Source organism: Bactrocera tryoni, chromosome 5, assembly GCF_016617805.1.
Source record: "Bactrocera tryoni isolate S06 chromosome 5, CSIRO_BtryS06_freeze2, whole genome shotgun sequence".
Classification (NCBI taxonomy): Eukaryota; Metazoa; Arthropoda; class Insecta; order Diptera; family Tephritidae; genus Bactrocera; species Bactrocera tryoni.
Window position 1 is genome coordinate 26846443 of NC_052503.1, and position 14012 is coordinate 26860454.

Sequence of the window (14012 nt, forward strand, 5' to 3'; positions counted from 1 at the left end):
TCAAATAGCTATTTAATACATTAGTTCAAATACAGAAAAACTGTAATTATTTTCTAAATATCACTTTAAATGTAAAATGGCAATGCAAAAATTTTTAACAGTTCAATTTGGATTAAAGTACATTAATGTACTTGTAATTGAGCAAAATGGGAATAGAAAAAAGCATAACAATATAAATGCATAAGTTATCGGATGATAACAAATTTGCAGTTGCAACATAACTACTCACAATTGTTTGATTATTATTTTGGTAACCGTTATAAAAATAAAATAGAGCTCAAACATCCGATAACTACAGCCTTACATACACCACTTATTCAATATGAATATTTCGAGTATTTTTACCTGCTTTTAATTAATCATATCAATACTTTATAATTAAAACAGTAATAATGCCATCATCACAGATGGTGTACATTTTTACCGTATTATATCACAGATTATACTAGTATATACAATGCATTTTGAAAAACTTCAAATCACAAAAATAAATATTGGAAATAAATAGTTCTCATTAAAAATTACTGACTTTTTTGGTTTTATGTAAGAAAGGTATCAATGCAATTAAAGCATATCATTATATGAAATTTATAGATTATATAATAATATATTATATATATATACGTATATGCATAATTAATTCAATTTTAGCAAAACTAAAAAAAAAAAAAATATAATATAATAAAAAACAATAATATTATTACACTACCACTTGCAGTGCTATTCTTAAGATTAGGATATGAAGATAGATGGAATACTATTATGCTGAGCAAAATTAAAAATTTCAGGGTTTGAATATATGTATGATTTACAATAATAAGTAAAATATACATATACATATGTATCTCAAAAATATATGTAGCATTAATGAATACTGGATAATGTTTTAAGAACAAATTAAAAAAAAAAAACATTCAATAACTGGTAAACTTATACATTTCAAATTAAATGCTATCATAGTTCCTTTTGTTGTCTATTTTTACAAATTTCTTATTAAGTATCTATCGTAAGGCGATGGACAGTTTGAAGAAATAAAGAGAAAAAATAAAATTTGTCAATTACATTGCGCTAGCCACTTAATTTATAGTTTTGGCGTTAGTATATCTACACTTTCATCTATATTGAACATACTTAATAGGATTGAACCCGTAAAATCTTATTTACGATTGTCACAATAAAAAATTTGAAATCACGCTTAATTTCGCCCATAATTATTATACAAAGATTAAACACATTTCTCTTCCATTGAAGTGTACATAAGATGAAAATGTGATTAAGGAAAAAATTAAAACTCCTCTAAGCAACAAATTCGAAATTTACACAAGTGATTGAAAAAAAAAATATATTGAACAAAGTTTTCGTTATGTCTAAGTCTAATGGTGTTACAAAGGAGTAATAAGTATAAAAACCATATACCGAAAATGTTAAACTTACAATTCTAGGTACTTTGAGATTGTCGAATACTAAGTATACCGTTGGGAGTAGAATTTATGAGATGTTTTCTGTGTTAGTAATGTGTGTGCAAACAGAAGTTGTTACTATGTTTTAAGTTAGTATATGGATATAATACATACAATTGAAAATAAACATTGGAAACAATGTTGTAATAAGAAGAAAGTTAACAACAATAATTAATATGATAAAACAAAGAAATAATAAATAACAATTGTTATAGCCACGCACAAAACAATGGTGCATATAAATATAGGAATATTTATATAATTATAGGTATATCAGCATAAAAGACAATACAATAGTTTGCAATTTAACATTTTAAAATATTTTTTTTTATTAATAAATGGAAATATCAATATACAATCTTCTTCGGATGTGAACGCGCAGGATTAATGCCGCAAACACGAAAACCGGTTCTGCTGCCGCCGTTAGTTGTTACGATTTCACTTAATAAAACTTTAATTAGATGTCCTTCAAATAATTTATTCACTTTTCTTAATCTTTCCACACACACACAGGCTCATTAGTACTGGTTAGTTCCATATTTCCGTTATTGAATACTTCATTTCCTTCTACAGCATAAATCTTGATTGAAGATGTGCATGTTGTATTTTAAAATTGATGATTTCCGACTTAAGAGTTTACATCTATGTATGTATGTATAGTTCTTCATCAAGACGATTCCACTGAATTAATTATGTTTTCCATCGAAGTCGTCTATGTTTAAACCGCATTTTGCGATTTCTTTAAAAATTATTTAATTTCAGCATGTTTAGATCATTTAAATCTATTTAATATAATGATAATCAATTGAAAGTGTTAATTTGCAAACGTATGTTTGCTATGGGGCCTGTCGTAAAAGTTGAATAATTGTTGATTATTTCTCTATGGTTTAAGCATTGCATACAATACAATAAATGTACCACTTTAAGTGTACCGTAGCATCTTTTCTTATTGTATAGATTTATTTATTTTGTTGCATGTGCTGGTTTAAATTTCTACGTGCTTCATTTTCTGCTCAGTGTCGCGAGCGATGCTCCTCACGTCGATCACGGTCCCTTTCCCGATCCCGGTCCCTGTCACGTTCTCGCTCACGTTCCCTGTCACGATCACGATCCCGATCTGATGAACGATAACGTTCCTCATAATAGCTGCGTTTTGATGGTACATCGCTGACAACTTCCGCAATTGCTTCTGGAGATTTTCGTGGTCGTGCAGAACGACTGGAGCTACTTTATTTTTGAACCAAGTGATATAAGAATATTAATTAACTTGTAACATTTATAAAAATAAGTTTTATAATTAATTTAGAAAATAATTTTCAAGTTACCTATCATCGCGGTAGTGATCTGGCACGGGGCGTTCACGTTCTCTGCTTCTGGAGCGCTCCCTGTATCTGAAATATACGTTTTGGTTTTTAAATAGTCTAATACCTTCAGCAAAGATTAGTTGTTTGTGTGTCAACTTACCCAGCCTCACGATCACGATCGCGCTCACGTTCCCGTTCACGTGAACGTTCTCTATAACGTGACGATGAACGCTCCCTGCGTTGTCTTGGTCGATGAGTGCGCTCACGAGATCGTGAACGTTCCCGCCGATTATAACTTTTCGTTTCAATACCATGCAAAGTATCTTGCAATGAACTGATCAAGATCTTACAACGCTCGTCATGAGCCACTTTCGACTGTTTTATGAGTGAAATAGCCGTGACCAATGTTTCAATCGCACTGGAATACTCCCCAGCAGCTGCATCTGAAACGGCTCTATAGAAAAAAAATATATAAAATATTTTTATAAAAAAGATTGTATGGTTTATATAAAGATTAAATAGTTTAATTTTCCTTATTAACACTCGAATCTATGTATGTATATATATAAACAAAATTAGTAAGAACTAACGCTAGTTTGCAGTTTCATAATAAATTTACTGTTTTCGCACCTGGCTATAGCTGAACTGCTCACAGTACGGTTTCTGCTCATTATTTCCTCGAATTCCACTTCAGATAATTGGGGTCCAATTGCTTGGTCAGGGAATTGGCCTTGTGGTTTCGCCGGAGCTGGGCCCGGCCACGGTCCTCGTGGTGTACCTTGTTGGGCAAAATGTGGTGGGGGGCCATGTTGAGGTGGCATACCCATTCCTTGCGGAGGTGGTCCTGGTGGGCCATGTGGTGGACCACTCATGGGTGGTCCTCCTGGATGCTGAGGAGGACCACCTGGCTGAGCAAAGAATGCCGGATTTACGTGCGGCGCTGGACCACCGGGACCTCCATGGGGCCCTCCTGGCGGGCCGCCGGGGCCCATTTGAGGTGGCCCACCTGGTGGACCACGTGGTACACCTTGCATATGTGGTGGTCCCTGCGAAGGTCCTCCAGGTGGACCCTGCTGCGGAAAACCACCATGCATTGGAGGCCTATTCCAATCTGGACGTGGGCCACGGATGGGCATTCCCCCTGGTGGTCCCTGGAACTGTAATACAAATAACGTTTAAATATAACATTTATATATGCAAGTATATAAAAATAATTGAAATAAAAAGTTTACTAGACTAGGTACTAGATGTTTGTTATTTAATAAAAACTGCTTTTAGTAGTGTTAAGGTAAAGCGCACATACATAGGTCAACATTTTGAAGGCTGTTAGAACTTTATAAATGAATTTATCTGAATAATCTGAATGCTCTTTTAAAGAGTGTTTTTTTTTAGTTACAAATGTTACTAAATACTATAAAAAATTTACCTATAAATAAACATGTAAAAGCAAAAATAAAATTAACTAAGTGTATTGATAATTTCGAAATGGTGTGTTTCTACCTTAGAATAAAATCGTTATTGTTATACAGCAATGTTACAAATTTTATTTGGTTTACCATTTGTGGTCGCTGTGGTGGTCCATTTGGCGGTCCCACTCTTGGTCCATTTGGACGAGGCTGTCCTGTAGCTGTCCACTGACCTTGGTTTGGTGGATAGCGTGGCGGAGGACCGGGCAATGGTTGTTGTGGTCCCATGTGTCCACCTCCCTGATGCATTGGCGCCTGCTTGTATTGATGTACAAACACAGTTTATGTGCAAGACAGTTGAGTTGTTGTAAATGTTTTGCCATTAGCGGAATTTCATTGTTTAAAAATGAGTGAAAGAAGACGAATTATCACATCGAAAAGGTCCAATAAAAACATGGAATAAAACAATAATAGTAGCAATAATAACAAATGTAGGTATCTTTATAAGACTTTTACAGACGTAGTTCTTTTACAGCAATATTATATCGGATTTTAATCTCTTAAATCCAAGAAATTAAGTTTAGAGAAGTTAAATGAAAGTAACAGTTTAGAGTTGACCGAAGTGCTAAACCCTTTAAATATTTTCGGTATTTCTGTTTTCATAAAGAAACCCATTATTTTACCAAAAAACATGCACTTGTACTTAAAACAACATATGTATATGTATGAACAATATTTATGTACAGATCTATGGATAATTGACATATAATTGAAAAATATAATTAAAACAGTCTTCAATATGATCTGGAGGCATTTAATACTGGTTGAATATTTTACTAATAACAAATCTTACAATGTACGTAGGTTAATATAAGAAGTATTTACAGTATAGGGGAATTATATATTTTCTTTTATCTACCAAAGTCAAATGAATACACATAGTTGATAAAACCAATATTTTTACTACCAAAGCCATATGCTTAAAATATGATACATTAGTTGGATAAATTAATTTTTTTAATGTATAAAATTCCAACCTTTAAAATATGAAGTTTTGAAAATAAATATGTTCTTAGAATATTTTGCGTAAAATAAAATAAATAGTAAAAATTGTATAAGGACACTGATTTCATATTACAATGAAATATTGTATCAATTGAACATTAATATTATACAAATATTTAACTACATTTTTGCTACAATGGGTTAACAGAAAATAAAATTTGTGTTCTGAATAGTTCAAATAATTTTGGATGAATTACGTACTATATATTTTGGAAATCAGAAAAGCCACGCCATGAACATTGGCATGTAAAAATTTTAAAACAGTAATACAAAAAGTAACAAATTTCTTTAGTTTTTAAATAATTTCTTAAGGCTGTACATATTTTCCCAGCCAAAGTATCATAAAGAGATATAAGAACTACTCTTATTGTGATTGCTTAAAAGATTAAAACCGATTAAATCAAGGATATAGCATACTTAAAAGACTATCTTTGAATTGGCATTCAGAACTACTCAGATAAACATGCCTAATTTAATTGGTTAGATGCAAATACCTCGTATAATAAACAATATATGCAACCAAGAAAAAAAAACATATTATAAGAAACTGGGAATAAACTGTTTAATTTCTTAATAACTTATAGTTAATAAAAAATAAATAGCACATACCTGCATGCGTGGAGGACCAGCATTTGGACCGACAGGTGGACCCTGTTGCATATGTTGGGGTCTATATTGACCTGGTGCCATATTGGGATTAATCATACGTGGAGGATGACCAGGAGGCACACCTTGTCCACCGGGATGTGGAGGCATTGGCCCACCCACTCCCATATTTGGTGGCGCCGGACCACGTGGAGGACCATTTTGCTGCGACGGTGGCACCGGTCGTGTTTTCTGCAAACTCTCGAACTGGTTTAGTGCCTGTTTCGTTGGATAGGTTACAACAGGTGCTTGGCCATGCAACTCTTTTTTAGGTAGACGTTCCAAAACTAGCCGCAAGCTGGCTTCAGATCCAAGCGATATAACACTAAATCCTTTCGATTGACCGTTAGCTCTATTTTCAAAAAATTTAACCTCTTGAAAATCTGTTACCCCAATTTCTCGCATAACATTAGCAATATCTTGGTCGGTTGTCCACTGTAACAGTATATATACAAAAAATTAAAGTTTTTCTTTACCACCTTTGCCTTTAATTTAAATTATATATTTTTAATTTAAGTTATATAAAAATGAAGCTAATGGCGATTATAAATGTATTTTCAACGAAAACGAATATACATATGCCCCATAAGTGGCAATTCTTAAAGCAGTATATACCTCATTTCAATTTATATATATCAAGTTTTTTAGGATATGCATCATTATAAACTTGAAAAAAGAAATAACTTAAAGAAAGTGCAAACATACCCATGTTAAATTGCCTACATACAGCTGATAACGGCGACCCATATGATTAGGAGTTAAACTACCACCTCCTTGATGGTAAAGACCATTTGAGCCACTACCATTAGCGGCTGAATCACCTCCAACTACTGGCGCAGCATTTTCAACTGCATTTGCAGATACTGTCACTCCGGCAGGGACAGATGATGGTTCTGTGGGACCACCTATATCATCATACAGATCTACGCCTTCTGCTGCAAATTCCTCCTGATATAAATAAAAATTAAACCTCGAACACAATGTATAAATCATATATTTTTCTCACTTGGTTCTGCGCGGCAAAATCTTTATCCAAATCTTCAGCATAAAGATCTAGCACAGCACCGTCAGCCATGGCCGATATTAACTAATTTCAATTTTTCCGAACAATTTAAACTGGCCTAATACCCAAAGCCTGAAGGAAATTTATTTATATTTCAATTTCGTTAACTTTTGTTAACAAATTTTCACCCTCCGTTACGAGCAGCATTCAATTAAATATTATGTATGTATATTAGAAACGGTACGCTCTTTTTATACCAACCACACCGGCGAAAACGTGAATTTTATCCACAAAATCTTACGCTTCTTTTTCACTTTTCTTCACTTTTTAGCAACATTTTTCTACACATGGTAATTTGCTAACTGTAACCATATACTTTTAACGCGAACTAATAATATAATTCACAACTTATACCTTTAAGAATTAAAATATTATAACTTCTCTGAATAACCCGCAGAAAAATAATTTTTCTCAATTCATACCGCAATCGAATAGAAAATGGTGCACGAAAGCTGTGGAAAAAAAGAAGCGTAAGAAATAATGGCGACACCTGAAGGTAATTCGTGCAGATTTGCAATTAAGTAGAGTTGCCTCATTTACTTTTCTTGTGTTAAATAAGTTAAGAAAATTGTTTGAATAAACTGAATGTTTAAAAAAACTAATAAATAATAATAAAGGTAATGATTATCTGAAATTAGTAAATAATTTTTGTTTATGTTTTCCTTACATTTAATTATTAAACATTCGTTTAAAACATTTCCAAATCTAAATCCTTCGAAATATCCCCAAACCCTCAATAATAAAATAAAATTGGGTATTTTCTGGCAGCAGATCTGCAACAACTCATATAATCCTCTATAAAATTGTAATAAATTTGCATTTGCAAACATCACATATAAAACATATTTACATATTTCCAAAAATTTTGGTTTAGCTTATTGGACAAAGTGGAGAAAGAAACCCTCACATAAAAATAAAACAAGCAAAATTTATAATTAAATTTTGAATAAAAGTGTACAGTTTTATTAACAAAATAATTATCAAAAGCTGGGTATTTGTAACTAAATATTACTGTTGTCATTGCGTCCCAAAGAAGAAAGTATACATTTGCCGAAAAACTTTATAACGGTGGGAGAAGGAAAAAGAGCATATAAGAAGAATGTGGGACTCCTCGGTGTTCCTAAGCACACTAACACCGAAGTTTTATGTGGCTTTGACCGGAACATCGAGTCTTATTTCCGGATTAATTTTAATTTTCGAATGGTGGTATTTTCGTAAATATGGTACATCTTTCATAGGTAAAACAGTAATTTTTTTATACATCTTCAATTTAATAATAATAATATTTAAAATTATTTTGTAAAGAACAAGTCTCTATAAACCACATTAGTCCATGGATAAATGGTAGCGATGCACAGGCTGAAGCTAACGGGAATGGAAATAATGGTAGCGCAAATGGAACACCAGGAAGTTCTAATAATCAGACAGCTGGTTCAAGCCAGCAAATGCCAGAGTGCAAAGTCTGGCGCAATCCTTTGAACTTGTACCGAGGAGCAGAATATCAACGCTTTTTTTGGGCAACTAACAAAGAGCCTCTAACTTATTATGACATGAATCTGAGCGCACAAGACCATCAAACATTCTTTACATGCGAAGGTAATTAATTACATATCAATATATAATACTAATGTACACTAATTTTAAAAATATTCCTTAAAGTAGGAGATGCGAGGAAAGAAGAATATGAAATAATGCAAACAGCTTGGCGAGAACGTAACCCAGTTCAAAGAATAAAAGCCGCTCATAATGCGCTTGAAATTAATCCAGAATGCGCGCCCGCTTACATACTTTTAGCAGAAGAAGAAGCCACAACTATTTTGGAAGCAGAAAAAATATTAAAAACAGCACTGAAGGTAGCAGAAATAAATTACCGGAGATCACAGGCTACACAACATCAAGGTCCTATAGCCGAAGCTGCACATCGCCGTGATACAAATGTACTAATCTATATTAAACGACGACTGGCAATGTGTGCACGGAAGCTAGGAAAATTAAAAGAGGCAGCCAAAATATTTCGTGATCTCAGCAAAGAAATTCCATCTATCATGAATGTACTAAACGTGCATGAAAATCTCATAGAGACGCTGCTTGAGATGCAAGCTTATGCCGACTGTCAGGCAGTTTTGGCCAAATATGATGATATTTCTTTACCTAAATCGGCAACAATTTGTTACACAGCAGCGTTATTAAAAGCTCGTTCGGTAGCAGATAAATTCTCGCCCGATATAGCATCAAAGCGCGGTCTTAATACCATTGAAATGAGCGCCGTCGAAGCAATTCATCGAGCCGTTGAATTTAACCCGCATGTACCAAAATATTTATTGGAAACAAAACCTCTTATTTTGCCACCAGAACACATATTAAAACGTGGCGACTCAGAAGCGCTTGCTTATTCTTTTTTCCATTTAAAGCATTGGAAAAATGTGGAAGGAGCAATAAATTTACTTCATTGCACATGGGAAGGTACATTTCGTATGTTACCATATCCGTTAGAGAGGGGCCATTTATTCTATCCATATCCAACATGTACAGAATGTGCTGATCGTGAATTACTGCCAGCCTTTCACGAGGTGTCAGTTTATCCCAAAAAAGAATTGCCATTCTTTATTTTATTTACAGCAGGACTTTGCTCTTTCACAGCACTTTTAGCTTTGCTTACACATCAGTATCCTGAGCCGATGGGAGCGCTTGCACAAAATGTTCTTCTTTATATCTCCTACCCATTTCAAATATTAAAAGAGCGCATTGAAGCATTATGGCCATGTAACTTTCTTCATCAGCTGACTCGAGTTTAAAATTGTTGTTCATAAAATGGTAACGTAATTTAATAATTTAAGACACATTAACAAGTTGGTGAAAGCATCAAGATGTCGGACCCACACTTAACTTGAGCTTTTTTTTAAGATTGCTCGATACTAATTTAAGTTGTTTTGTATGATTTGATTTTTTGATTTTATTTATTCAAATAATATTTACCAATTGGTTGCTTAAAGCAATTACTTACATACATATATGAAAGTGTTAAATTCAGAAAATGAATTAGCAATCTCAAGTCAATATAAAGTTATTAAAAGCAAACTTACAGTGGATTTAATTTTGGCATATTTTGCTTCCCTCATTGTGGAGGTACATTTTGAATATTTTGCATGCGATAATTTTCAGTACTTATGTACATATACATACATATGTATATCATTAGGATACAATGCAGACTCATTAAGCACTTTGTGGAATTTATCTTGTTTGAAACTCTAAAGAACTCTTATTTAAAGAAAAAAGGAAATTTTTAATAAATATTGTGTATGTATACAAAAGCACAAAGTTATTTCGCGATAATAAGGTAATATAATTACAATTTCAACTATTTTTAAATTAATTGTGCTTGATAAATAAACATTACTTGAACGTTGTCAAATTGAATAAGATGCACCTCAAACATCACACATTTGTAAGTGCTATAATCTCGTAATGCTAAGGATTTTATCCCACCAAAGGCTGTTTTTTCGGAAATCTAACCCCGTTTGAATCGGTAAGTTTTAGATTCGGGTTTTTACCACTGGAGCAACTCCTTGCAGCAGGTTTGGTCCGTAGACTCCTGAATGGTGCTGGCATTGAGTCCCACCCGGGCAAGTAACCCATATGGTCCATAGTAGCTTAAACAGGCATTATGACTCCCATTCTGATAAACAATAGCGTGCGTATATTTATGATTGTTTGTATTTTTATCATATTTGTGTAAATGCGCGTAAATAAGGGAACATTTAATAAACATACATACATACATATGTACATACTTTCTATAAAAAGAAATTGTTTGCAATTTGTTAAGGATAGTCAACTAAATAAATAAATTTAAATAATTATAATGTATCGGATATTGGTAATATACATATACGTTAAACGGTCAAATATGAGGAAATTTTTAAATGTATACGACTTTATACTGTAAATATAGAATCGGTAGAATCGGGATGAGTCCCGGTTAAGTAGACTTCACTGTCATGGGAACAGAATAATAGCAATGTAGCCATTTATTGTGATCTTGTTCTAAAGAACAAGATAAGAACAAGCACGAATACAAAAGTGAAATCTTGTTTATATTTTACTTAACCGAAACTGTTGACAATATTCGAGTGAAATTAACATCTTAAAATGGCAACAGGGTTGGAGGCCTACATAAATCATACGGTGTCTATAATTACCGCAGATGGACGAAACTTTATTGGCACACTAAAAGGGTTCGATCAAACTATAAATGTCATCCTCGACGAGTCGCATGAGCGAGTCTTCTCTACCACATCTGGTATTGAACAAATTGTTTTGGGACTACATATTATTCGTGGTGATAACATAGCAGTAATTGGTCTTATAGATGACCAAATTGATTCTCGACTTGACTTGGGTAACATACGTGGGGAACCATTGGGTCCAGTAGTGCATTAAGGATTCTTATCTATTACAACAATAAAACAACTAATCCCAATTAAATAATAAATCTTTTATTATTTTCATATTTTGATAATCAATAAATTACTTTGTTGATTTACTTTATTATTTATTTGTCTTAAATTTTATTTCTTTGCAATCCATAGTATCCAAGTCGACTACAGCAATACTTTGTGTTTTCGAAAAGTTCGGTACACAGATTAATCTTGTAGTTTGTTTCTTTGAACCTTTATGTATATCAGTTTCAAATACGTCACAATTTCCGGCGAAATACACGTGAGGACATTCTTGCAAAATAAGAGGATCTGTGTCAACATATGGGTAACACGCAAGGGTGTCCGGTGCTGTTGGTGCTAAATGCCCCCAAATCAAAGTACTTCGTAGCGCTTCTAAAGGCTTCTCGATCATTGTACATCTAAGTAAGTCATTTATATTCTGTCCAGAACATCCCACAAATTGAGTATTATCTAATGAAAAAGCATACGGGTTAGGAACACTTCGAAAAGATGTACTCTTAGAAGCCTTGGGGAACATAAATTGATGGAACGGTTGTTGAGGAAGCATGAAGTTGGCTGGATCAAGTGCTCCTGGCATTATGTCAATTGATACACTTTTCGACCAAGAAGCAAACCAACCGTCAAGAGCACATATTGCTTCTACTGATCCATTATTATCGTTGTTGCGAGGTTGCAAAGATGCAGTTTGAGATTCTTCTGTTGCCTTTCCAACGGAATTTCCAGCCACAATTACGCGAACTATTTGGGAATTTTGTTTTCCAAACACGTTACCACATAACCAATGTTGAAATAAGTTAAGTTCGTCGATATAGTCATCTGCTTCTATACAATTAATACCGGATAAAAGAACCAGTTTTCGATTATAGCCTTTATTGGACAAAGGCTTTTGGGGACCGGCTTCATAATATAGTATTTCTTCAACATCGAATCGGCCATCTTCCTCAATGCTTCCCAAAACAGCACAAACTATACCGGATGACATAAAGCGACCATCTACTTTACCATACAAACGCACTCGTTGAAGTTCATCCTCAAGAATTAACTTATCTTCAAGGTCTGCATAATGTTCACGAGGTGGCTGCGGAGCGAGTTGGTTCTCCTCAGAAATTTCACGTAATATACTTGGTTTATGAGCTTGATGTTTGTAAATTGTACCAATAATAATGCAAGTTTCTGTTTGCTCCTCACGCAAATCGCAAAGTTTCTTTACAGCATAATTGTTGCTCCAATGTTCTTCCGCTAGTGGTAAAAGGAGCGATGTCATTTCCCTTAATCGATGAGCATAAAAGTGTGAGTATTGTTTGTGGTAATCGAATGTGGTAAGCCGAAATTTGTTGGATAAGTCCTTATACTCAGATTTACTTCGAGATAGCATTGTAACGCTTTAAAAACTATTGTATGTATATTTTTCGCGAAATAATGTAGCAACTTCACAGCGGAATATACAAAAAACACAATTCGTTGTTGTTTATAACAAATTAACCGGGAAATTGTATTCTTCTTCTTTTATTAAATTAACAATTCACAGTTTTCTTACACAGCTGAAAACAGCTGCTCAGTAATCACATAAAAAGGTTAAATATTTGGATTGCGACCTGTGATTGGGTTATGTCAGTTTTTATAATAACTAATTTAATAAAATAAAAATGTATCGAAAAATTGTTACGAATCTTGTGAAGTTTGTTCCGAAAAGAAATGGGAACATGATAATGCGACCAATGTCGGCAAAGTCAGTGGAATCTAAATCAATTGAAAACTGGGATTTGTATGCATCTGTCCTTGTGGAACGTCTGCCCATCGTATCAAAAAGTTTCAACGCCATTGAACGTGAATTCCAGGAGCAACTATGGCGAGTAGAGTTCGAGAACAGTTTACAGTCTGATCATGAACTTAAACATCAACGAGATTTAATACAAAGTGAACTAATCAAAAAAGGAAAAATGGAAGTGGACCTAGACGACAGCGCTTCCAAGCAAACAGCACAAGATTTAAAAGATGCCTACTCAGAAGAGTTAAAAAGTTTTCAATTTGCTTTACGGTCTACCGCCGACGATGCAACTAACAAAACGAATTCAACAAATCGATGCTTAGAAGATACTTTGTATCTGGTTATCGAGGAATCATTAAGCAAGCAAGCGGTGAAAATGTTGCCTCAAGGTCCACGACTTGATGGTGAGACCATGCGTCAGGCGGCAGAACGAGTGCTACGTGAGAAATGTGGCACTCAATTGGAGGTTACTTTTTATGGAAACGCACCATGCGGATTTTACAAATATAAATATCCGAAAGAAGTGCGTAAAAGTAGTGTCGGAGCCAAAGTTTTCTTTTACCGAGCATCCCTACTTGGCGGTAATGTCGATACAGCAACTGCGAAAAAATTTGAATGGCTGACAAGGCCAGCATTAGAGGAACAACTTCAAAAATCTGAATATTCAGAAAGTATACAAAAATTTTTGTTATAGAATAAATGTACATAAGTACCCAAAACATGTTAATAAATCCTCGTTAAAATCAATTTAGTCGTTTTTTGATAAATAATGTATATGTATGTATTAAAATAATTGACTGCGACATACATATGTAATTGGAATCACGAATGTCGATCT

General features: G+C 33.8%; 5 protein-coding genes across 10 annotated transcripts; 3 read left to right on the forward strand and 2 right to left on the reverse strand.

Moving 5' to 3' along the window:
* Positions 1-1757: 1757 nt before the first annotated feature.
* On the reverse strand, positions 1758-7383 carry LOC120777535 (cleavage and polyadenylation specificity factor subunit 6). Of its 5 annotated transcripts, XM_040108917.1 has the most exons (9): positions 7072-7382; positions 6887-7015; positions 6586-6828; positions 5845-6315; positions 4321-4488; positions 3395-3921; positions 2925-3218; positions 2786-2851; positions 1758-2687 (listed from the first exon to the last, which is right to left on the reverse strand). In XM_040108917.1, exons 2-9 carry the CDS (start codon positions 6953-6955, stop codon positions 2474-2476), a joined length of 2052 nt encoding a protein of 683 aa, XP_039964851.1. In that variant the 5' UTR covers positions 6956-7015; positions 7072-7382; the 3' UTR covers positions 1758-2473. The 5 variants fall into 5 exon arrangements, with proteins under 5 accessions (XP_039964851.1, XP_039964856.1, XP_039964853.1 ...); XM_040108922.1 differs by having other exon boundaries at positions 1758-2684; positions 4321-4485; positions 6887-7383; XM_040108919.1 differs by having other exon boundaries at positions 1758-2684; positions 6887-7383.
* A 397-nt stretch (positions 7384-7780) lies between these two features.
* Positions 7781-10037, forward strand: LOC120778096 (protein ST7 homolog). Of its 2 annotated transcripts, none has more exons than XM_040109796.1 (3): positions 7781-8181; positions 8249-8539; positions 8603-10037. In XM_040109796.1, the coding sequence occupies exons 1-3, from the start codon at positions 8043-8045 to the stop codon at positions 9736-9738; spliced, it is 1566 nt and encodes a 521-aa protein (XP_039965730.1). In that variant the 5' UTR covers positions 7781-8042; the 3' UTR covers positions 9739-10037. The 2 variants fall into 2 exon arrangements, with proteins under 2 accessions (XP_039965730.1, XP_039965731.1); XM_040109797.1 differs by having other exon boundaries at positions 7782-8181; positions 8606-10037.
* Positions 10038-11001: 964 nt separating this feature from the next.
* On the forward strand, positions 11002-11438 carry LOC120776354 (U6 snRNA-associated Sm-like protein LSm8). The gene has a single exon (XM_040106911.1). It carries the CDS (start codon positions 11096-11098, stop codon positions 11384-11386), a length of 291 nt encoding a protein of 96 aa, XP_039962845.1. The 5' UTR covers positions 11002-11095; the 3' UTR covers positions 11387-11438.
* On the reverse strand, positions 11421-12901 carry LOC120776350 (DNA polymerase delta subunit 2). Its single transcript, XM_040106905.1, has one exon. The coding sequence runs from the start codon at positions 12779-12781 to the stop codon at positions 11495-11497; it is 1287 nt and encodes a 428-aa protein (XP_039962839.1). The 5' UTR covers positions 12782-12901; the 3' UTR covers positions 11421-11494.
* Positions 12902-12976: 75 nt separating this feature from the next.
* LOC120776351 (39S ribosomal protein L46, mitochondrial) lies at positions 12977-13921 on the forward strand. The gene has a single exon (XM_040106906.1). The coding sequence runs from the start codon at positions 13053-13055 to the stop codon at positions 13866-13868; it is 816 nt and encodes a 271-aa protein (XP_039962840.1). The 5' UTR covers positions 12977-13052; the 3' UTR covers positions 13869-13921.
* The last annotated feature ends 91 nt before the right edge of the window (positions 13922-14012 follow it).

Bases quoted from the DNA above. Each gene is read 5' to 3' on its own strand.
- LOC120776354 (XM_040106911.1), top strand. From the start codon at position 11,096: ATGGCAACAGGGTTGGAGGCCTACATAAATCATACGGTGTCTATAATT.
- LOC120776351 (XM_040106906.1), top strand. From the start codon at position 13,053: ATGTATCGAAAAATTGTTACGAATCTTGTGAAGTTTGTTCCGAAAAGA.
- LOC120777535 (XM_040108917.1), bottom strand. From the start codon at position 6,955: ATGGCTGACGGTGCTGTGCTAGATCTTTATGCTGAAGATTTGGATAAA. The intron at 6,829-6,886 runs GTGAGAAAAATA...TATTTATATCAG, and splicing joins ATTTTGCCGCGCAGAACCAA to GAGGAATTTGCAGCAGAAGG. The intron at 2,852-2,924 runs GTAAGTTGACAC...CGTATATTTCAG, and splicing joins GATCGTGATCGTGAGGCTGG to ATACAGGGAGCGCTCCAGAA.
- LOC120778096 (XM_040109796.1), top strand. From the start codon at position 8,043: ATGTGGGACTCCTCGGTGTTCCTAAGCACACTAACACCGAAGTTTTAT. The intron at 8,182-8,248 runs GTAAAACAGTAA...TATTTTGTAAAG, and splicing joins ATATGGTACATCTTTCATAG to AACAAGTCTCTATAAACCAC. The intron at 8,540-8,602 runs GTAATTAATTAC...TATTCCTTAAAG, and splicing joins AACATTCTTTACATGCGAAG to TAGGAGATGCGAGGAAAGAA.
- LOC120776350 (XM_040106905.1), bottom strand. From the start codon at position 12,781: ATGCTATCTCGAAGTAAATCTGAGTATAAGGACTTATCCAACAAATTT.